This window comes from Crinia signifera, chromosome 8 (genome assembly GCF_055691185.1).
Source record: "Crinia signifera chromosome 8, ASM5569118v1, whole genome shotgun sequence".
Taxonomy (NCBI): Eukaryota; Metazoa; Chordata; class Amphibia; order Anura; family Myobatrachidae; genus Crinia; species Crinia signifera.
The window spans coordinates 123,021,714-123,047,266 of NC_139224.1; the positions used below are offsets into that span (position 1 = coordinate 123,021,714).

Consider the following 25,553-nt stretch of genomic DNA (forward strand, 5'->3'; position numbering starts at 1 on the left):
GGTGGCGGTGGCAACAGGGGGAGGGGGGTGCCTGCGGCCAGAGGCAGCCCCCCTTCCCCAAAAAGGTAGGAACCGCCACTGCGCTTAGACAAACCAATATGAGTGATATAATTTAAAATATCGCTGAGTGTGTACCCAGCTACAGCCCGCCCCCCAAAACTCCCATTGGCTTTGTTTTGCAGGCTTTGAAGGACAGTGAAGCTGATTGCAGCATCTGGGGTGCTGCCAGGTCCTGTGATATATGCAGATCTGCCAAACTCCAGGGACCTGTAGCCAGCACATATGTTACATACATGTCTGTATGCATGTTTATATGTAATTTACTGTACATGGGGATATTCTACATATAAAAAGGAAAGGCTAGACATGATCAATGCATGGATTTAGGGAGTTATTCTGAATTTATCGCTCCCCTGACCATTTGCACAGGGGAGCGATGATAAGCATCTGCACATGCGCATTTATGTGCATGTGCAGGCGCTTGGTGTGAGTGGGCATGGTGAACTGCTTGTTCGCCGTCCTGTTTGCACCTAGCAGGGATGTGGGGGGGGGGGGCGGCGGCGAGGGGTCGCACCCATGAGAACACCCAGCGTTTCATGGGAGTTCCCACGAAAATGCTGGCATCACAGGCGCGGGAGGTGGCTGCTGTTATCAGCTGCCCGGCCACTTCCCAGACAAGGTGCCTGCAGACCTAAGACACCACAGAGCTGTCGTAGGTCTGCGAGCGCTTGCAAAATCATTTGATGGTCGGCGACCACTGAATGATTTTGTCCCCACATGCAAGCCTGCGAATAAATGTATATGCAAAACATCCATTTGCATGCTTGTGGGTATATTCGGCGTGTGAGGGGGTCGTCAGTAGTGTAGGCAGCAGGCTGTGTTTAATCCACAGGTTTAATCCACAGATTAAGGACCTTATTCTGGTCCACACGCAAAACTGTGAATTTCGCAGCTTTGCATGTGGACCAGAATAAGGTCCTTAATCTGTCTGTAGAATAATTAAATCGCCATTTTTTCTCTTCTTATGTTAGGGGCTGTTATCTAAGAGTGTCAGGGAAAATGCAGGTGTGCCCAGGTGTTTGATGTGATGTCAGCTATGTCCCCAATCCAACTGCTTCTATTGCAGCAGAGTGAGTCCTGGGCTACGCACAAAATGCAAAAATCATTTGATGGTGAGCGGCTTCCAAAATGGTTTTGCAGCCAATCACTGATTCAACTAGTTTTCGCAAACCGTGCTAAGCAATTTGCAGGCTTGCATGGGCCACGATTTCACACAGACTGGGCAGTGGCTAACTAATCACAGGGTGATCACAGGGCACTGCTATTTCGCACCACAGTGATCAGGCCCGAGTAACGGTTCTGGGATAGTGGGTGGACAATGTCTAGGTCCACAGTCACTAGATCAACCAGTAACATCAACAGTGACTAGGTCAACAGGTATAAATGGTCGATGTACCCAAGGTCGACATTGGTAAATGGTTGACATGGATAAAAAGGTCGACATTGGTATGTCGAGACTGAAAAGGTCAACACAAGTTTTTCACGTTATTGTTGTCTACGTTGACATATAAGTGTACCGTGTCCCCTCGCATGGCTCGCTGCACTCGTCACACTACTACTGTATCATCTAACTGCTCACTTGTATGGTAAAGTATGAACCAAGTCGTTCTTAACAAAAAAAAACATTTAAAACTTGTGTCGACCTTTTTAGTGTTTACCATGTCAATGTTGACCTTTTGCTTGTGTTGACCCATCAGTATGTCAATGTCGACCATTTATAGATGTCGAACTAGTGACGCAGGGACCGGATACCTGAACTTATTACCGGTTCATTGCCGTGTTGCTTGGCGGTGTGAACGGGTTAAATGGGTCGATGGAGCAGTGCCAGCTCTAAGCGCTGCCTCCTCCCCCGCCCCCAATGACGCACCGACTCCCGCCGTGCCCTTGGATGACGTCAGTGAGCCGGCAATAATGGTGGTTCGTTGTGGGTATGTGAACATCCCAAAATGCAGGTTCACGCTGGGACTGAACAGTTTCAAAGTCCCGGTGCAAACCTGCATTTTGAGATGTGAAAGCAGTATTAGGAGACAAGTGAGTTAGTGCCAAAATGATACAAGATACTTTTTCTTTTGTTTGTGTTGTATATTTCTCTTCTCAATGAATCATTTCTTCAGAAAACATAATCAAACACAAAAATTATTCATAAAAGATTTTCTTCCACCACAATATTAAATATTGCTCTATAAAATAATAAGTAAAATGATACATTTGGAAAACAATGTTTGGCTTCTTCTAATGGTGATGGTGCAGCTTTGGCTCAGTACTGTAGTAGGGTATAAGCCGAGAAATAATGGGACATACAGGTGGCAGTGCTAGAAATGACCGCTAGGTGGCAGCGACTCACACAGCGGGACTGGGTGTACAGTACTGCGTTAGCTGCTGATGTCAGGCCGCGCCCCCGGGAAGGACTACGCTGCGCCCCCTCTTTCCCTCTCCCAGGCTCGGAGCCCTAGTGCCGGAGATGCAGGAAACTTCAGCCCAGTGGGAACTAACAGCGGGCACTGGCTCGTCAGCGTCTCCCTGAGATCTCCGGGTAAGTGATGTCCGGCTGTAGGAAGGATTGCAACGCCTGTAGGGGCATGCCCGAACATCTGGCTGCAGCGTATGTTATGTTAGAACTGCAGCGCATCTGGCCGGAGTAAGTGATGACAGCGCACTGCAAGCTCCATGCACCCTACAGTCTGCAAAGTGTCCTCCTGTTCTGTGCATAGCGTGTTCTAGTGACAGTGTCACTCACTCTCCTCTGCACTTAGTGTGTCCCAGTGGCAATGTCACTCACTCTCTTCTGTGCATAGCGTGTCCCAGTGACAGTGTCACTCACTCTCTTCTGTGCATAGTGTGTCCCAGTGACAGTGTCACTCACTCTCCTCTGTGCATAGTGTGTCCCAGTGACAGTGTCACTCACTCTCTTCTGTGCATAGTGTGTCCCAGTGACAGTGTCACTCTCCTCTGTGCATAGTGTGTCCCAGTGACAGTCACTCTCCTCTGTGCATAGTGTGTCCCAGTGACAGTGTCACTCACTCTCCTCTGTGCATAGTGTGTCCCAGTGACAGTCACTCTCCTCTGTGCATAGTGTGTCCCAGTGACAGTGTCACTCACTCTCCTCTGTGCATAGTGTGTCCCAGTGACAGTGTCACTCTCCTCTGTGCAGTGTGTCCCAGTGACAGTGTCACTCACTCTCTCTGCTCTGTGCATAGTGTGTCCCAGTGACAGTGTCACTCACTCTCTCTGCAGCCTGTGCACATGGAAGTGCTGTGCTCTTCCCTGTACTGCAATACTGCAAGGAGTTGGGGGTGGGATATGGCAGCAGGATGTTTAATATCAGCTGTAGATGCCTATGCTTAGGCTGTCTTCTCTTTCCTCCCCAGGCTGTAGCAGGATCCGGGTGTAAAAGTAGGTAGCAGTGACCTGAACCAGCTAAATCGGGGAATTTACAGTATTGGTGTAATCCAGAGTATCCTGCAAGGACAACATGGTCAGACAGTGGTTGGCGTCATGCCTTCTCCTCCTCCTCTTGCCCTCATCATCTGCAGGTACAGTAGATTGTCATCCTCATTTCATACCATGAGACATGTATTTTTAATAAAACTATGAGTAGGCAACATGTCATCAAGCCGATGTGTAACTACAAGTCCCTGCGTGCGCTGACAGTGACTGGCCTGCTAGCACTATTAGTCACGCAACATCTGGGGGACCACAGGCTTCATATGATGGTAACTAATGTGTCGCACCTTTATCTCAGGCATTGCTAAGTTACCCACTTGTAAAGTCAGTGTGCTCATGGAAGGATGTGTTGGGATTTGTAGTCCTACATCTGGCATTCCATAGGTGGCTTCTTGTATGCACAATTTTGGTTGGCACTTTGATTGCAGGTGTTCTGCAATATACTTGAGTATTATTGGCTATTGGCTAGCAGCAGGTGGTTAAGCACAGATGAACACAGTGCGGTATTACAGCCTGCTTAGCGTAATTTAATTATAGGACACCACAATACACATAACATGCACAGCAACATACCAACGGACTGCTCTTTTATTTGAAACATTTCCGTACAAGCTCAACGTTGATCTACGCTGGTTGTGTTCTCCTTAAAGCTCGTTATCCCAATAAACTCACAGTGAAACTGGATATTGATCTATAAATAGTGTTAGTTTTTGGTTCTGACGTCATTTACGATTTCATACACCTGGTTTCCCTGCGCTGCGTGTTTCACCTGTTTCATATAAAAATGTGCGAGCGTCCTGTTCAGTGTAATGAGCCACTCACTCCATCGCTCTCATTCCCCACTGTCCTTCTGGCACATCCACACATGGTTTTAATAGCAGTGTGTCCCAGATCGTAACCTTGGCCTTCTATCTCAATGAATTACAATGTATGGATTTCTTCTGTGGTACTAGGGAAGCCAATCCCGGGGCATTTTTTCAATCCCGGAATTCGGGATTGAAAAATGCCCAATCACGGGATCCCGGGATTGGCTTCCCTACTATTAAAAACCCACCTCGGCCGCCCCGCATATTTGCATATTTACTTACAGATGCGTGGTGCGGCCGGGTGGGTGGGCGAGCCGGGGTGATGGAGACCGGGCTGGTCCACTGGTGGCATGGTGGTGTGCCGGCAGGTCCGCTGCTGGGTGGACGGGCTGGTCCGGTGACAGGACGGCTGGGCGGGCTGGTCCGGGGACAGGGCAGCTGGGCAGGCTGGAACAGTATGGAGGCAGACAGCCTGTGCGGCCTGCGCAGCGTGACCTCTGACGTCGTCACGCTGCGCAGAGCCGCGCTGCCCGGGACGGGAGAAGCCGGGCAGCTGCTGAGCACCCGCTCAGACGCTGCCCGGCATTAGACTGCGCATGAGCAGTCTAATCCCGAAATCCCGGGATTGGAAACTCCAATCCCGGGATTGAAATCCCGGTGTTTTGGGGGCCAAATCCCGGGATCCCGCGGATCCCGATCCCGGGATTGGCCACCCTATGTGGTACTGATTCCCCAGGACTTGTGTTAAACATTGATCTGCAAGTGGTGCAGAGTCTGGAGTTGGTGGCAAAGTTTCCTATTACATGTTGCACCATTGTTGAACAACAACTCCCATGTTGTTTATTTCAGTTTGCAAGTGTTTGTGTGCATGCATTGGCTTTTATAAACCTTTAGCCCATATTATTCAGTGTGTGACGCTTGTAATCAGTGGTCTTTCTAGTAGCAGGTCCTATTGTGAAAACGATGCTGTATTTTGTTTTGCATTGTGCCCGTTCTTGGGCATTTCGGAGTTTTGATTAACATTGCCCCTCTGCAGGGCTGCAATAAGAAATTGTGGGGCCTGAGACTAAATACATATGGCCCCATCACCCTTCTCATATCCCCGGCGAGCCTGGAGAGACCTTAGTGGTCTGTAGCACCGTCCCCTCTACTCTACATCGACATTGCTTGAAGGGAAATGTGAGCGTTGTTTATAACAAATTATACCTAATAGAGTTCCTGCAGCCCGCCCCCCTCCCGATTACTACTATTCATCCAAAGCTAACATTACATGTAATTGAGTAATGCTAACCACACACTAGACTTAAGGCCCCCATACACAAGTACGAGTTTGCCTGATTTCATTCCAATTTCGATGTTTCGTGCCGATATATCGCCTGAAATGTGCCACATGGTGTTTATCATCCGATCCGATGCCCGGTCCCGTGAGTGTTATATAGGAGCCCCTAGGTTTGTCGTATCGCACCTGTGATTTATTGGAATCGGATGGAAAAGGGAGTGCTTTTTGCGCATGCGATATACAGTATCGCAGGAGTTTTGACAGTTGTTTCCAGCCCATCAGATATATCTTTTTGGTACAAATGTATACCATAAGATATATCTCATGTGATTTATCTCGGCTTGATCAATCGCATGAGATATATCTTATGCAAAAAATTACACCAAAGTACCAAATCGTCTGGAATCACTCCCAGGAAGGTCCAGTGGCAGGGGACCTTAACTTTCATCCAATTAGTTGGTTGGGTGGACTGAAAATCTTGTACTGCATTGTAGAAAAAGACAATCAGCAATTTGCTCCCAAACCCATGAAAATTGCAAAAACATTCAGTCAATTTGTGTAAATCAAACAGATTTAACTAAGGTACTGGAACAAATGACTGAATTACAAGAAATTACATTTGCTCCGACCCAGTATCATATTTTTATTATAATCAACCAACTAGTTGAATGGTTGGAGGAAAGTTGGCCTGATGTATGGCCAGCATAAACAGAATGGAAATCCCAAATTTCCATGCATATACAAAGTCTTATATCTGTACATAAGGGCACCGAGCTTAATGACAATTTCCCTATTGGTAATTGTTATGTAAAGAGGAAGCAATTGCATTGCAATGAAAATCAAGTGATACTGTTTTACAATTATTTGCTGCTATAAAAGATCCTTTGATGAAAATTGTAGACTCCATGCTGGGTTGTTTGACTGTGCAAATTGGCCATTTGCTAATTAACGTGGTGGTGGTTGTTGGTTGGTCTTATGACAGTGACTGTTGTGCGAGGTACATCTGATTTAGACTGAAAGAAGATCTGGCACTAAATTCCTTAGCCTGATGTTGTTGTGTTATACATAGTGCCATGTGAACTGTGCAGGGAGCAGAACAATCCGAGTTCCTCGGGAACCTGTTCACTTTGGTGAACTGCATTGTACAGTATTCTATGCTCGTTCCTGGGCACGTTTCCTCTAGCAGAGCTGTAATCTGTAGAGGAAGCCACCCTGGAACAAGCGCTGTAATTCAGCAGCCTGACAATCTGATTATTCTGCTCCTTTCCGGGTTCATGTCTTCTTAATGTCACGTCTATGTGGGTATTATGGGACAGTCATACTTATGACTGTTCTGCAGCAGTAATATTTCGCACATGATATATTGTAGCACAATATTCTACAGAATGTTCTGTTTTGGGTCATTTATTCTGCGGTGATGGATGTGATCAAAGATACAGTTGTAACATTTTTGCCTAGAACACGAGTGACAATGCCGTTGCAGCTGGCAGCACTAGTAGGTGGCATTGTGTGTGGTGTGGTATTTACAGGACTGCACATTTGCAGCTGTCAGTCACTTCACGGCGCTGAAACTTTTGGGCAATACAAGATCAGAATATCACTTGCACAAGCGTAGTCCTACCAGATTACATTTGCAGTATGAACTGTCTGTAGCCTTCCTTCTCGTAGGTGTTAGGAATTCGCTGGAACTTGTTTAACACTCTCTAATGTCTGTCACCTATAGTGCAGCAAGTCATAAGAATATTTAAGTAACCCTTACTTGTCTGCTTTAGGAGAGAGGTGATATAATGGATGTGATAGAGAAGGAACATATGAGATGCATACAAATGTTTAACCCTTTCAGCTATCCAATCACAATGCCAGTGTTGCTCTCATTCAAATAAAAATACAAATAAAATAAATGTTGTGTAACAAGAGATTATATTTCCTATATAATGTGAACATTACAGGTCACTATGATGAATGTATAATATTAATACGCAGACTATAAGGATTGGCTTATTTGCAGCTGTGCGGAACTCGGCTTGCTCTGGATAGAACTGTTTTGTGCAGTATCTTATGTACATAGAAACCAGCAGTATTCTCAAACTGATTCTGTGTTACTTAGTAAGTAAGTTACTTTGTAAGCAGCCAATCACAAGCATTCTGGGCACCGTCATCATTGTTAACTACTTTTACATTGCACCGGTGCCCCTGATACCTGTGCAGTGTAGGGCTTCGTCAGGCTTGTCCCAATCTACACAGACCCAACTGAAAACCTCCCTTTTGCTCCATCCAGTTCTCCAGGTAAAGGCATATGTAATTGCAGAATTACTCAAATTCTGTTACCCCCTTTTTGGTTAATTGTGTGCTTGCTTGGCGTGCCCTGATATACGGGTTGGCACATAGTAGGGGACAGGATCTATACTTAATGAGAGATTTGTGGGAAAATAATAACATGAGATTTTTATGGTCTGTTGAAGAGCAGGAAGATTGTGCTGTAAACACCTCCGCACATAACTACACCCAGGACTACTGATAGGAAATGGTCCATATACAGTATGTTCATCAGACATCGGGGAACATCGCTATAAATCTCTCCGGAACATATCAGAGGAGCACTGTACTCTGCCGAGGTGTCAGACAGTGGTGCTGTGTCCGTAGGCTGGAGTATTACGCTGCTAGACAGTGTGTTTGCTCTCTTCCAGGCTGTTGGCATATGCACCCTGTAAAAGCAACGCACTTCCCAGCACTACTTATTCATGTTTGCTGTGTATCTCTTGGAAAAAATTACTATTTAGAAACGTCTGCGTAATTTTGCCTAATCTTAACACTGCAAAACAAAGACATTGTTTTGGTTACTTATAGTGCAGACTGACAGTTCCAGCTGAGACAAACTGATCTAGCACCTGCGAGTCTTAAATTTGACAGGTTCAACCGAGACAGAAATGACGCAAGAGGAGGCATGCATTCTGGGCCCCATTAGCAGGAGTGAGTCACCCAGGACATGGGCCAAAGGTGTAGCAACTGTCTAAGGCAGACAGAGAATCTGTCCGCAGACTACAACCTGCTGCCTTTCCCGACTGCTCATTTCTACAGACTTCCATAGGTGACATAGCACCTGTATGGCAGTTTTATCAGCACAGCCCCATTTCTTGGCTTGCTGGCCAGACTGGATTACAGCACTAGTTGGCAGTTTATACGGTACCAAACATTTGGCGTCATGTTCTTACCTAATCATTTAATTCTTCCCAAGAGGTCACGTTATGTACCCATTGTACAGACATGATGTTTTGTCCCGTTAAGGATTTCACTTGATGAAGTCATTGCTTCGCTTCTGGTTGTATGGAAAACCAGGACTTGATCTGAAACACACATGATCACTTATTAACATTCGTTTTCAAGGACATGTAGAAATGGTCACTTAACATGTGTACATAGTATGCTATGGAAATACAGTAGAACAGCTTTGCATACCTGCCAACTGTCCTGAATTCTGCTGGACAGTACATACTTCAGTGCTCTGTCCTGCTGTAACCATCAGGAATGCATTATCCCAATTGCTGGGTGGTTGAGGAGGTATGTTGGTCCACTGCTGCTCTGCATAGCAGGACATAGGTGATGGTGTGCCAGGAGAAGATGCCACTGGTGCATGCAGCAGTTAAAGGGTCACAGAAAGAGGACCGACAGGGGACAAGGAGCAGCTTAGCACTTTTCAGCACTAGATTTATTTATTTATTTATTAACAGTTTCTTATATAGTGCACACCTATTCCGCAGCGCTTATAGGCCTTTATTCTGGTTCACCTGCAAAGGCAAATTCCTTCTCAAATGGACAAAACCATGTGCACTGCAGGTGGGGCAGAGGTTACTTGTGCAGAGAGAATTAGATTTGGGTGGGGTTTTACTTCAAAGTGAGATCTATATTGCAGTGTAGAAATAAAGCAGTCAGTATTTTCCCTGCACAGAAACAAAATAACTTGCCAAACCTAAATCTCTCTGCACATGTTACATCTGCCCCCCTCTCTGCAGTGCACATGGTTTTGTCCATTTCAGAAGGAATTTGCCTTTGTGAGTGAACCAGAATAAGAACCATAGTGTCCTCACGCCATGCCTGTCTGAGATATGGCCTTGGACCCCAAGATGCCCATCACTGATGTTATTATATGTTTGCGTATTCTACGTTTAAGTTTTCACAATGCATCGTTGTGATCCTACTGTTTTCAATAAATTATAATAGAATTAATTCACTTCCCTTCTATCATATATCATTTTAAAATAGTTAATGCATTCTGTGGGCATTTATAAAGTTAGATCCTATTATATAGCTAGCTTCATCCCTTGTATGTGGTGATACTCATATACAGGTGTGTTTTGTCCCAATATCAGTTAGAATTTCCACTGCAGAAACTTTTTGAGTCATGACACAAGTGAGTTTACTATTCTGCAGTTACAATTTATGGAGTGAGATCACTGTTCTCCAACAATAAGTGCTGACTGTCGCGGATGATGCTTCTTTGTACAAGTAGCGATACACAGGGAATATTGCGGGATATACGTTAGCACAGCATAATACAGTCACAAACCTCACTAGTTAGGAGCACACTGGTACATTTTAAGACACAGCGCCACTACTGCCCCTCTATTTTTAGTATACTAAACCTGTAGCTGATGCTACAGTACATCCCAACGCTGACGAGTCTGGATCGTTAGGTCGAACACTGAAGGGCGACAGGCCTTAGGCCGACATGGCTTTAGGTCGACAGGGTCATTAGGTCGATACAAGCAGTGTGTCGACATTGGGAAGGTCAACAGTCAAAGTCGACATGGGCTTTTCACTTTTTTTTTCCTGGATGTTGACACAGTCGCTACGCTCGCCATGCTTCGTGCACACTATTCTTTTTCATCCCTCGACGCGCTTGCGGATGGTAGGGCATGCAATACCGCTTGTCGGCACATGTCGGCTCAAAAAGAAAGTGAAAAACCCATGTCGACCTTTTGACGGTTAACCTTCCCAATATCGACCTAATGCTTGTGTCGACCTAATGGTCCTGTCAACCTAACGCCATTTTGACCTTTTATAGGTGTGGACCTAAGGCCTGTCGACCTTCAGTGGTCAACCTAATGTGTCGACCTTTTGTATGTAAACCTAGTGACCATATACCACGCCGACATTGGTATGTCTTTTGCTATTTCCCATTGTACATTTCCTCACTGCAGAATTTTCGTTGTGAGCTAAGAACCCATTGCTTTGCCTCTGTGGATCTGATCGCAGAGATTTAAAGTACGCACAATCCTTGCAGATCCCAGTGTCATCGTCACTAGCACAAGACATTGCAGGAAATGTCCCCTTATAAACGGTGGATTTTCTCTATACTTTCCCAGCACGGTTTAGATTTCTTTTCCATTGCAAAATATGTTCAGGCTTTACATGTTGACCCTTTATTTCTTTAAATAGGAACTCCAAATATATCTTCAGCATTACAGTGATCCAGTACTTGTTTTATCGCAGTCATCCCGTGCAGAACATTGAGGGAACATTATATTTATATGAATGATAAATAAATTCAGTAGAAGACTGGGAGAAGATTTCTAAATGTCTTGAGATGGAAAACGGCATTCTAATAATACAGCAGATAAAACATTAAAGTCACGTTTGTCAAATAAAGCAACGTGATGCCTATGCGATATTCAGTGCATTGTGTTCCCTTCCCTCTTATGGCCCCTGGCACTGTTCCATCCAGGCCCCTGTACTAGGTGAGAAGAGCAAGGGGCGTGAGGGGTTGCAAAGGTATCCCCCCCCCCTTACTTCCTGGCTGCCTGCAATGATGGTACAGTAGGTCAGCCACTGATTTCACAGAATATGCAGGTCAGGTATAAATGCTCTGGATTTCTCAGAATGACAAAGTTAATCTGGCCAGTCATGGCAGTCAGTTGTTTAAATATACTGCTGCTGTTTTTTATTCTGCCGACATAGTTAAATATTTATACTTAAATATTTCCACCAAAGGTAGTAACTGGAACTTTGTGGGCCTAGCAATGTAAAAGGGGTCAACAATGTTTCTAGAGAGACACCACTTTCTGCAAAATTACCCCTACTTCACATTATGTCACACAGTGCCCCAGTTCATATAATGACTCACAATAACCCCTAGTTCATATTATGTCACACAGTGCCCCAGTTCATTTAATGACTCACAATAACCCCTAGTTCATATTATGTCACACAGTGCCCCAGTTCATATAATGACTCACAATAACCCGTAGTTCATATTATGTCACACATTGCCCAAGTTCATATTATGACTCACATTATGCTACAAAAGACCTCTAGTTCACATTATGTCATACCGTCCTCCCAGTTCATATTATGCCACACTGTAGTGGTCCCAGATCACATTATGCATCACTGCTGTTTATAGGGGAGGTGGTCTTCCAAAATCTCCAGGCCTCATAGCTACAGCACCCCCTGCAGCAGATGGAGTAGGGGCATGTTTTTAGCTGCCTGTGATAGTTATATTTTACATTTAGTCTAGATTAACTCCCAACTTCCTTTAAAATAAAACTAAATCTATCATGGCCTTGCGACAGGGCGTCACCCCACAAGAGTTGCTGTACCTGAAAAACACGCCCCCATTTTAGTCATGCAGGGGTCATTCCCAGCCCTTTGGGGGCTGCAGGACATCTTCCAGTCCTCTCCCCCTGTTGCTTTGATAAGCAGAGCAGTGGGTGTGAGGGGGTAGCCTAACTTCCCCTCCACCGCAGGACAGCAGGGCAGTTTCTGAAATTATTGTTTGATGATAATTTAATTGAACTTAATTTAATTAAGACATTTTCTAGTTACTCACCAAGGGAAAAAAAGTGGTTAGTTTATTAATATAGCTTTAATCTCTGATTATGTCTAGGGGCGGGATGTATTAATATACATCGCCGGCTGTCCGCTGCGATGCTAACATATGCGGCTGGCATCGCGGTGCGGTAACATTATGAACTTGTCTGTTCTGTATGATGATCCTTATGCTTTGCTATTTTGCTGTATTCTCCTATATACATGTTATGGAACCCTTGTAACATCATATAAATAAAAGATCCTAATAATAACTAGATTAGAAAATCCACCATGCATCCTCATTTTTAAAATAAATCTGTAAAATCTCCTCAGCATTGTCTCTGAAAAGTTAATGATTGACTCGCATGGTGTAACTCGGATACACTGAGCTGCCTTCAAACATTTTGTTTAACCAACCAATTCACCCTCCTCTTTACAAACTATCACCAGCCAGAACTCTGAGAACTTCACATCAAAGGCCTTTATCAAAGAATTAACCATTAGAGTGTAAAAGCAATGTTTACTTGTCAGACAGGAAGATTAAACAAGGTGATAACCTGGCAGGTAGATCAATGGGCACTTTTGTGGCTTGAAGGTTATGAATTTTTGTATTTTATTCGAATGTCTGAAAGTCTGTTTTAAATAGAAAACTGGTAGCATCAATGAGTAAGCAATCGGCATTTATAGTATATTGCCCTGCTAAAGTTGGTGATTGAGGTATACAAAGAGACCGCTTACAGGCACACGTATTTTAACATACAGATTTTTACATACATATACTTTTTAAATACTCTGTGTTTTCTCTAAGATCATTTTATATGATATCTGGTTAATAGATCTGCAGTAAAAAGATAGGTACTTGTTTCCTAGCACGGCGCCCATCGCATCGTATACCATAAGCCATACAATGGTATGCAATGCGATGCGATGTTACGCGATGTCAGCCGATGTTATACAATTTTAAATCGTATAAAATCGCATTTTATGCCATTGTATGCCATATACAATGGTACAGGGGCGGATTGGAAATTAAAACCAGCCCGGGAAATATCTTGAAGCAGCCCGGCCGGGGCGTGGCCTATCAGTATGGGGGTGTGGCCTATTCCAATGAGGTTACGCCCAATTTTTGCCACTGAGTTAAAAAAACATTATGCAACAACGAAATGAGAAGACACAGGGAGAGAGGGGGTTGGTGCAGGGTGAGAGGGGTTGGTAATGAAGGGTGAGAAGGGGGTGACGAGGGGTGAGAGTAGAGTGGCAGGGTGGAAGAGGATGCAGGGAGGGAGGGGGGATGGAGGGTGGCGTACAATGCTGGGAGGGGAGATGCAGGGTGACTGAGGACGAAGGGAGGTTAGACTTACACAGGGTGGCACAGGACGCAGAGTGTGAGGGGGGCATGGTGGCACAGGATGCAGGGTAGGAGGGGGAATGCAGAGTGGCAGAGGATGCAGGGAGGGGAGTCAATAAGTGGTGGAGGATGCAGGGAGGGGAGACAGTGATGCCCATTATACATATGCCACACACCGTGATGCCCATTATATATTTGCCACACACCATGATGCTACAGTATTATACATATGCCGCATACTGTGATGCCCATTATACATATGCCACACACCGTGATGCCCATTATACATATGCCGCACACCGTGATGCCCATTATACATATGCCGCATACTGTGATCCCATTATACATATGCCGCACACCGTGATGCCCATTATCATGCTGGTGAAACACGATGTCTCACTATCAGCTTTATGCCCCATCCCATATCTTTCAACAGCCTTAGTACCGTCACTGCCCCAGCAGCATCATACCTTTCATGCCACTCCAGCCAACAAGTAACTTGTCTGTTTGCCAGCTCTATGCCGGCACCCTGATCACAGGCACAGTTGGACTGGCCTGGGGAGAAGGTAGCATCTGTGGTCTCAAGTGCCAGGAAGCCCTCAAAGTCTGAGGGCACAGTACAAATGTAACCCCTTGTAACTTTGCCTGCAACCAGCCATTTATGGATTAGCCTACTGTTTGGCTAAGAATAGTAAATACACTTTTCACTGTTGCTCTGATTTCATTATTGATTGCATACATGGATATTGAGATTAGCATGTGGTGATGTCAGGGGCTAGGGAATCAGTCTCATTACTGCAGCTACTGTCGCTACTGACCTTTATATACAGATAGGAAGCCCTAACCGCCCCCCTCTCAGTCCATCCATCCTGGATTGGTCAGATGACCAAGGTGTCCCTCAGAGCTCAAGCATGTCGCTACAGCTACAGCCACAGCCAGTGAGGGCTTGGTGGGGTTTGCTGTCGCTAAAGCCAGGGGGGGGGGGGGGTGCGGACACACTACTCACCACCGCCTCCCTCGACATCCGGTGCAGCCGTGCTCACACATTGCAGCGTTGCCCAAAACAAATATGGCCGCCGCATATGTGCATTTAATATATGCATATATGCGGAGGCCATATTTGTTTCGGGCAATGCTGCCGTTTGTGACCAGGCTGGGCTGCGGCCGCTTCTAACCAAGGTAAGCGGCCCAGCCCAGTGAAATCTGGTCTGGCCCACCGGGAAACGGCCCGGTTTCCCGGTGGGCCAATCCGCCTCTGCAATGGTATACGATTTAAAATTGTATAAGCACCCTAATTGGTGTTTTTAATGTTAAATGGGCCCCTATAAGATTATTAATTGTATAAGCACCGTAAAGGGTGCTTACAATGTTACAAGCACCTCCACGCCACCCCCAATATCAACGCAAACCCAAAGCGTGGCGAGCGGCGTCGGTACGCGTCCTCCGACCTTTTCATACCCCCACTATCCACGTCGGCATGTAGTTGATTTTATATAGTGTGGCGAGCGTCCGAGCCCGAAGCGTGGCGAGCGGACGCGGAATACATATAAAGTAATACGCGTCCCCTCGCGGGGTCGCTGCGCTCGCCACGCTTCGGGCTCGCTGCGCTCGTCACACTAAAAAAACGCCGACGTGGATAGTGGGGTTATGAAAAGGTCGGAGTACGCGTACCGCCGCCCCGCGCTACTCTGCGTATTTTCGCAGACTAACGAATAAGTAGGCGCTGGCTGAACGACTGCCCCCCCCCCCCATGCCCAAATCCCCTTGCTAGCATGCGAGTGGATATGTATGCGAACACATCACCTCCCATGCGACTTAACGGAGGAGGAATTATTCGATGGTGGCTGACCATTGAATCATTTCTTCAGCCTTAGTTCTGAAAAGTAAATCAATACTTACTTTCCAGATGTCCGCAGAATTGGCGGGTGCTAAATAATGTGACGCCATGCGCATATTCGTACCTGTATGAACTGGTCTGAATCGGCCCCAAAGTCTGTCTAGGTTTTGTCTGAAAATAAAAACTGATCCATAACAGCATATAGTTACGATTCCAAAAAGTTAAGTGGGCTCTTTTATAAATGTGATCTTGTATCATATTTTTGGAAGCCTCTTCTCAAGGTCTGTGTTTGTAATTGACTGCAATCCGATTTACTGTGAGAGCTGGTGCTAAGTGAATAAACATGGATGTGAGGAAAGGGAAGCAGCTGGGTATCTTTAGGTGACATAGCAGGAGACTAGTGGAGGTCCTGCCAGTTGCCTCCCTCACATTTAAAGAGGAACGAGAGCTAAATAAATATTTGCGCCATCTTCTTGTGGCATGTTGTGAACGGCTAGCTCTCCTCAGCCGTCAGAATGGCTCAGTTTCCTGGAAAAATAAAATTGCACATTGAATGTTGCTATTGATCTATTAATCCGCTACCGGCTCCTGTCCCGAGTCATTAACTTTAACGAGTAATGTTTGCTGCTGAAAACTTTTACTGCTCTGTTTTTCCTTCACGTTTTACGGTGCCGTATCCAGCGTAGGCCGCAGAAAAGTACTGCTGTCTCACTATTGTCAGTTTTGTAAAAGAAAACTCATAATCAGTCACATACTTGTATTCAGGACTGCTTGCACTTCTTCGTAAAACCCCAGTTTGTTTGAATTTTCCAAAATGAAAATGTAATTTTCCACAGGAGGAAAAAATAAACATGGATGCCAAATAACTCTGTATATATAGGAAGCTGAAAGGTTTGGTACTAACATGCAGAATACAGGAAATCCTGAGACAACAGGGATTTCAGCCGGAAATATGTGCCTCTCTATAGGGTAAACTTCAAGTGTAAGTGTGATAGCTGGTACACACATTTTTCTGGTTCCATAAAGTTCCTCAGTGTCACACTTCTATAGTCAGTGAATGAGCACAGTTTTATACGCAAATAGACATAACAGACTTATGCTGCTTTCCCACTGCAGACCCGTTTTAAGTACTGGTATTTTTAAACGGTATTTAAAACGGTATTAGCATTCCCACTGCAGCAGATTACCGTTTTAAATACCGTTTAAGTACCATTCCCATTGCAGTGAACCGTTTAAAATGTAAAGAGTGCCTACCCCCCCCCCCCCAGGTGTAAAGAGTGCCCAACCCCCCCCCCCCCCCAAGTGTAAAGAGTGCCTAACCCCCACCCCCCCAAGTGTAAAGAGTGCCAACCCCCCCCCCCCCCGAAGTGTAAAGAGTGCCTAACCCCCTGTGCCCCCATCTCCCCTCCCCTTGTACTTACCTCCAGACTGGGGATGCAGGGCAGTGGGGAGGCAGCGGGGGTCCATACGGGGTCCAGGCAGTTCCTGTGCCTGATGAGAACTAGTAGTTCCCACTTTGCGTATGTGTCATGAGAGCAGAGCATAATAATGAGCTGCTCATTACATATGCGCATATGTAATGAGCGGCTTATTATTATGCACTGCGCTCATGACACATACGCAAAGTGGGAACTACTAGTTCTCATCAGGCACAGGGACTGCCTGGAGTTTAAATACCATTTAAAAGGCATTCCCACTGCCTTAAAAACGGTATTTAACCGTGTAGGACCCTGCTTTTTAAACGGGTTGAAATACCGGTTATCTTTAACCGGTATTTCAACTCTGGCGCTTTCCCACTGCAGCCTTAAACGGTAAATTGCGCTGAAAAATCGGCAATTTACCGTTTTAGACCTGCAGTGGGAAAGGGGCATTAATGTAACTCATCAGTATAAATTACTTCCATACTCCAAGTTATTTAAATCCTGTGACAATTCAAACATGGACTTTCTGTGTATATTGTTTACACACACAACTATATGTTGTAGTATACTGTATGTATACTGTGGAACAGTTGCAGTTTTTGCTTATTGATGGATCTAAAACTGATTATACACTGACTAGAACGATATATTGTTAGCTTGAGCCACATTATGGGGGAAATTTAATAGGATGAGAGATTCAGGAAAGTGAGAGATTCGGTAAGAAATCTCCATGTTTTTTTTTTTTTTTTAAAGCGCCAATTATTTACACTGCAAAACCAGTTTGATTTTGCAGTGTAAATGATTGCCGCTTTAAACCCCCCCCCCCCCCCCCCCTGGAGATTTCTTACCAAATCTCTCACTTTCTGAATCTCTCATCCTTTTAAATTTCACCCTATATTTCGGTAGCAAGTCAGTGGGTGTTTATATCTGTGAATCGCAGGAAAATTGTAATGTCCATACAGTTGTCATGTATACACAGACACCTCCAGTGGCCTAATGGTAAGTGTGACTGTTTATTAAATTGGCTGCTATGTCGGCAGGTCCGGCATAGTGTGTGCACAGCCTACATTTTGTAGGTTTCTATTTATTTTCTTTATCCATTTATTATAAGTAGATGGAAAAATGCAGGAATTTGCGGACTCAAAGCTATTCTGTGGTATTCATGAGAATGTGGCTCATCAGTTGACAGGAAAACCTTCTGACTACTGTTTGTGTGTGGCATGCGCACTTTAACAGCAGGTAAAATAGAAAATCCTGCAATCCTTTTGCTGGATTTGTAATGCGCCACAGCATGGATAGTGGGAAAACAGTACAGACATAAAAACACAATGTGGCTGGACAGACATTAAGGGCCAGATGCACTAAACTTCAAAAGTGATAAAATGGAGAGAGATAAACGTCCAGCCAATCACCTTCTAACTGCCATGTTACAGGCTGTGTTTGGAAAAAGTCAGTAAGGAGCTGATTGGCTGGACATTTATCTCTCTTTATCACCCTTAAGGTGCCCATACACGTCCCGATGCGGGCTGTGCGATGTGTGCTTTGAGGTGCGCGCTCCCGCGGCACCTCATCGCACAGTAGAAAAGTATGTGCTGCACATACTTTTTGTACATAGTTTTCATCGCATCGTATTGCATGCACAACGCATGCACAAGGCATGCAATGCGATGCGTGCTAGTTAAGCACAGAACGCACGCCCGGATCGGGACGTGTATGGGCAGCATTACATTTATCTCTTGTTAAGGCCTTAATACATCTGCCCCAACACATTTCCAAGTTCTGTGTGAAGGAACAGGGAGAATGTCCATCCATTGGCCATGTTAGGACATAAAATTTCACCTTAAATATCAAATTGAGTAGAGCTATGCTGGATGATCTGGCATGTCTGACCAATTGATATTTTCAGATCTGTCGCCTACGCAATTATCTTTCCGATCCGCAGATATTGGGCAGATCAGCCAGATTATTGTAGCATGTATGCCCAGAATTAGGGAGAGACTGATTGGGAATTGTATTTACAGATGTGTCTAGATACATCTTTTGTCAAATCGCATCAAATAGGCTCTTTCGGCACCCCATTAAAAATGCAGCTAAAATGGCAAATACAGTATGCATCTTTTCCACAGCAGTAATACAAACAATACGAGTACCCAGTACATAAGCGGTGGGCCTGCATTCTAATGGTAGTGCGAATAAGATGTAAAGCTGTTAAAAAAAAGCCAAGAGACCGGGAACCAATATAAGTGAGCTACTGATGCATTTGACAAAAGTGCAAAGTCCCCAGCACACTTCATGTCTCGTAGTGTGCGGCTGCACTGTGAAAAAGATGCTATGACATGTGACAGAGATGCAGACATAAGAATTGTCCATGGCACTGCGTCTGTATGGCGTCTGTAACAGAAGAAGAGGAATGGAGTCACTTCTGTCACACATTAAACTGGTGATTCACGTTCTTCTGTATTTAACATAGCAACCTAGCTGTGTTTATCCTCAGATTCAAATTATTGTGATTACATCCACTAAAGTGTATCCATCCAATAAACGCGGCATAGACAGACATTACATGCGCTAATGCCATATTCACATTTGACTATTTTTTTCCAATGACAAATGGTTTTTGGCCTGTCCGCAAGTATATTGCTATAAATATGTTCTCGACTTCATTGTGATAAAAACACTACGCCTCCCACTATCATCAGCCAGTCACATAGTGTCAGTATATCATGCGAGTTGTGATTGAGCAACAGCTGCAGTGTGGGCGGAATTCAGACATTGCCTTACACAATCTCCAGCAAAGGAATTGTCCCAAGAAAAGTTCTAGCAGCCATTAAAAGTTATGCATCTTCTACAATTGCGCAGACAAACTTTAATTAGCTTTTGGCGGGAAAGAGCGTTTAATGATGGTTGCTTCATGCACTCAGTCAGAAGAGTGTTATTTATCATCTTGTAAAGTAAAAATAATCATAGATGATCTCATTATATGGACTGGAGTTTTCTCCATAGTAAACGTTTCCACTGGTGGACATAATGTTCAGCCAGCGCTGTTGTTTGTGTGAAACTCATCAGTGAAGGATTTTGTGTATAATAATGGAGAAAACAAATGCGAAGTCCGCTTGCATTGTGTTTATAAAGCTGAATGTTTATGCATTTACTAAACGATACACCCGCTAAGCTAGAAAGCAGTAGTATGATTTATATACAGTCTGTAACCCATAGCAGCCAGATAGTATTTTACCTCAGCGAGTTAAGATAAGGAGAGCGCTGTAAATATTTTATGTCATGCTAAAGCATTAAATGTTATGGGCAAATGTAACTTTTTCTATACAGTGAGATTGTATTTATGGCATACTTCACAGTATTCTTTATTTTGGTTAGTCACGACTGCTGAGCCCCACAAAGCTTTGTGGCGTGTTGGAAAATAGCAGCCTGATTCAGGCTTGTTCGGAAGGGGCCAAATTCGTCCCTGTTTACAATGATGTGCCTGTCTCCTGTCGGATGACCTCTATTCCCCAATGTATTGAGACCTCAGTATCCCATATGAACTCTGTGAAAATGATTTACCGGTAGGTATTAAAATCCTATTTTATGATGATGATGCAGGTGTTATCAACGCTGATAGATAAGTTGCAAGTAGTGTGGTCAGACGATGATACGAACATACACTTGGTCTGATGTGGTCATTGTCTAAATGGATTTAGCTTCTGTCCCCACTGACATCTGATGCTAATCTGGCTTGGCCGTCTTATTTGGATCTATATATATTGCAGTTTCAGAGGCAGAAAGTTTTAATATGCCCTAACTGGCCATCGAAAGATATTCCCAATAAGCATATTTAAGCGGTGGCATAGAGACACAGGCTAGTGAGTCTCCATGACTGGTATCCCATGACATTTTTAGCTAGCCAGCTTCCTGGATGGCTGAGGAGCTCAATGTATTATGCAGAAATAAGGTAACTAAAGACCAGACCCGTGAAAGTGTAACATTGGCAATTGCAGCCAGAGTCTCTCCTGATAAATAGTTGGACAGTATACTAGTTCTGCTGTTTTGTTACTTACTGTTTATTGCAAGTGTCTTACTTCCAATTCCTCTAAAAAAGTTAAGACATTTTTCCATTTACCTCTTTTCACTCCTTTGTGCACATTGCTGACCTAGCAATCCTATTCAATTTCTTAAACAATATATCTTGCTAAGGCTGTAGATATAAGCAGATGGTCTATATCAGGCATGTCCAAACTATGGCCCTCCAGCTGTTGTGAAACTACACATCCCAGCATGCTTTGCCATAGTTTAGCATTCCCTAATAGAAAAACTGTGGCTAGGCATGATGGGACTTGCAGTTTCCCAACAGCTGGAGGGCCATAGTTTGGACATGTCTGGTCTATATGTATGACATAAATTGTGGACACATCCAGGCTGTACATCAGGGTTATAGTCATCAGCACAAACACACACACACACACACACACAAAATAATGTGCAAAGGTTTATGCAGGTGTGGAAAAAAAAATTTGAAGAAAGAATGCTTAAAAAAAGTAGTGTTAATACTTTATATTTTTTATCAATTAACGAAATGCAAATAGAATGATCAGCAGAGAAATCTAAATCAAATCAATATTTGAAAGCGCATCAGTTTTTCTAGGTGCACTTCGCAAGACAGGGATATTGTAGGATTTTAGTGGTTGTTCCAGAGCTGATCGCACGGCCACAAATTTGCATGGCGGGCGATAATCGATATACTGCACATGCGTATGGGCCACAATGTCCGTGCGCGATGCTGGCCAGCCATGAAGGCTGCTACTTTTTTGATCGCTGACTAGTCGCGAGATGATTGACAGGAAGAAGGCGCCTGGGGTTGGGAACCAGCAATTTAATGGAAGTGCCAATAAAAAAACGCTTTGTGTGCCAGAAAAAACCATGGGGGTGTCAGGTATTTTAGGGGAGGGTGTGTGACTTCAGCAACATAACGAATATACCTGTGCTCATCGTAGCCTCCAAGTAAGTCTCTGGCTACTCTGCTACACAGTGGAAAAATCATTTGATGGGGAGCGTCTTTCTGAGGGTTATGGACATGTTTGTACAGCTGCAAATAGATTTGCGTCCATGCACATCTATATGCACAGCGATCACATTAATTCTCAAGGCAGGATATCACCCTGGTGGGTTGGCACCTACCTGGATGTTGGCTACTGTAATTTTGCACCCATGCAAACAGCTCTGCATTGACCCCTTAGTTAGGTGTATTATTACATATTCACACCAACTGTGGTTATGATCATCAATTTTATATGTAGGTTGAAACACAGTCATTAACTGAAACAGAAACAGCTGATGAGCCTTAAAACAGGGTGAGGAACAGATAAACTTACAAAGGTAAGATTTCATGTCACAGGTCATATGCCATGGCAAGACTGAGCACAGCAACAAGATACAGGTCTTACTCAAAACAACAATATACAGTTTCTTACTGGATCAGCAAGGTTTCCCCCAACTAAAGACTTAAAAAAAGACTGGAATTTCAAAATGTGCTGCTCAAGCTCTTTTGAAGACGCGCAAAGAAACTGGCAACATTGGGGACTGTAGAGGCAGAAAACTCAGTGCATCCGATGAAAAGACACATCATAGTTACTTCCCTAAGAATCGGAAGATGTCCTACAGTGCCATCATCTCACAACTGGCAGAATCTAGTAGGACCCAGGTACACCCATCTACTGTTTGGAGATATCTGGCCGAGGGTGGTCTTCATGGAAGAATTTTTGCCAAAAAGCCATACCTTTAAAATGGAAACAAGGCCAGATGACTCAACTATACACAAAAACATGGGAACTGGGTGCAGAATACTAGTGACTCAAAATGTGAAATATTGGGCTGTAATAGAAGGCCTGTAGAGAGGTACAATAATGAGTGCCTGGAGGCAACAGTGAAGCATGGCGTAGGTTCCTTGCTAATTTGGGGCTACATTTCAGTGAAATTAGTTGCGGGTTTGGTCAGGATTAATGGTGTCCTTAATGCAGAGAAATATAGGCAGGTACTTATCCACCATGCGTCTTATTGGCTCAAAATTTATTCTGCTGCAGGACATCAACCCTGTTCATAAGGCTTATGTCATTAAGAATTATCTGCAGCTTAAAGAAGACCAAGAAGTTCTCGAACTAATGATATTGGCCCCACAGATCCATGATCTGAAGATCATCAAGTCTGTCTGGGATTACATGAAGATACAGAAGGATTTGAGCAAGCCTACATCAACAGATGATCTGTCAAGATGTTTTAGATCAACCTCCCTGCCGAGTTCCTGCACAACTGTGTGCAAGTACCTAGAAGGATTGATGCTGTTCTGAAAACAAATGGTGACTTCTGGAGATGGAGATTTCTCTTCTGTTCATTTACTTTGCATTTTGTTAAAATAAACTATTAACAATTCTATTGTTGAAGGCAGTCTTACTTTACAGAATTATTTTCCCACCTGCCTAAAACTTTTGCACAGAAATATACACACATATTGTATACAATGTACTGAATCTGATGATAGACACATCTGTTATTGCCACACAATGCACAGATTATCCACCCCATAAGCATTTACGCAAGCAATGTCTTTATGCTTTTGAAAGTCAATTTGCTCATAATTGTGCTCTGTATTTGCTTAAAATGACGTTCAATGAGTTTGCCCTGCAGATAGAAAATCATTTTAAAGCTCTTTAATTTGTTTTCCAGTTTAGGATGACCCCACTGGCAGTGAAACGGTTAAGGGTCAAAACGGGAATAAAAACCCCTATTATATGGAGTTTAACATTTTCGTTCTTACATTTGTATGATAAGATAATTGCTTGCCAAGGACTTCCACTTCCTCCAGCGATTTACTACCTCTTACATTGTGCTGTTTGTCTCTAAAGCAGTGCCTTAATTATAGCTGAATATTTTTTTAAACGTGGAAAAGTAAAGACATTCAAGAGCCATCCGTCTGATGAGGTTTAAATACACCTTTGTAAAAAAAAAGAAATCTGAACGCTATTCAACAAATTAGCCATCCCTGGCATATACAGAGTCATATTCTGTAATGCATTGCTGTATTTCCAGATGATCTGCCTGCGGGAGAGTAAAATTAATTTGCAAAAATTATTTGTATGCATTTATCTGTTAAAGAAACTGTACATAATCTGGACGTTTTTCTTATGTACCAAGCCTGGTAGAACGAAACTTAAAGAGCTTTATCATTTTAACTTGCGCTCAGAGGTTACTTTACTACAGTAGGTACTGATAACCTACTGCCTGCAGAACAGTCTGAATTCTTAATGGCATGCATTCAGCAAGGTGCTGGTGCACTAGTCTCATATTCCACAAAGCAAATTTAGCTTGGTGTGCTTCATATAATCTCCCAATACCACATTCAGTCTCCTAATAAAGATGCATTAAGATATAAAAAGGAATATTAATCTTCAACCATTTATTTTATTGAGTGTGAAATATGCGTAATCCCTGGTTATATATATATATATATATATATGTGTGTGTGTGTGTGTACGTGTGTATATGTGTATATATATATGTATACATATATATATGTATTTGTATTTATTAGAGCATGTGTTCACAGACCACTGCACCCCAACCTTGGAATGGCGAGTGTTGTTTGTACCCCATTCGTAGGAATGGCGAGTGCGATGGTACTCTGTATCTTTATATAAGGTTATATATATATATATGTTTGGAGGGTGCTGGCACTCGATTCCTGAGCTGATGAGCTGCCCGGTGCCCTCGGATGGGACCTGCCGTGGCAGGACCCAGAATGAATGGAGGAGGAGGTCGCGGCACTCGGGACTGAGGTACAATAAATCAACTGGAGCCCAAAAGATTGGTTGACGTTTCAGCCTTTTTAATCAAGGCTTTTCTCAAGCTGTTTTGAAACAGTCAACCAATCTTTTGGGCTCCAGTTGATTTATTGTACGTCAGTCCCGAGTGCCGCGACCTCCTCCTCTATATATATATATATATATATATATATATATATATATATATATATATATATATATATATATATATATATAGGAATGGCGACCTGGCACTCCGGGGTAAGCAGTCAATGGCCTGGGTGCCTCTGCAAAAATGTATAGGAACCAGGGATGTAGACAGCCTTGCGGTGAATCATCAGCGTGGCACTCCAGGACTTGTGCAAAAAATCATTTAATGGTGCAACAGTTTCGGGGAACAATTCTCCCCTTCTTCAGGCGGACAGCATAACATGTGTTATGCTGTCTGCCTGAAGAAGGGGAGAATTGTTCCCCGAAACTGTTGCAAAATTAAATGATTTTTTGCACAAGTCCTGGAGTGCCACGCTGATGATTCACCGCAAGGCTGTCTACATCCCTGGTTCCTATATATATATATATATATGTATATAAAAATAAACCTTTGAGGGGGGGTGGTTTGCGGCACTCCCTGCTGCACAAGTTGGCATAAATTGGTGGCCCACGTGCCAGTCCGGGGAAAAACAAAACTCCTTGTAATATAATTCCGAAAAAGGACATCACTCCGGGACTTGAACATAGAATAA

General features: G+C 43.9%; 1 protein-coding gene across 2 annotated transcripts in view; it reads left to right on the forward strand.

Annotated features, from left to right (window-relative positions):
- Positions 1-2,438: 2,438 nt before the first annotated feature.
- The window catches only part of TGFBR3 (transforming growth factor beta receptor 3), a 199,070-nt gene continuing 175,955 nt past the window's right edge, over positions 2,439-25,553 (forward strand). For both annotated transcript variants that reach the window (XM_083157112.1, XM_083157113.1), the window contains exons 1-2: positions 2,439-2,593; positions 3,429-3,593. In XM_083157112.1, the coding sequence (XP_083013238.1) occupies positions 3,533-3,593 (61 nt within the window). In that variant the 5' untranslated portion in view covers positions 2,439-2,593; positions 3,429-3,532. The remainder of the gene's footprint in view (positions 2,594-3,428; positions 3,594-25,553) is intronic.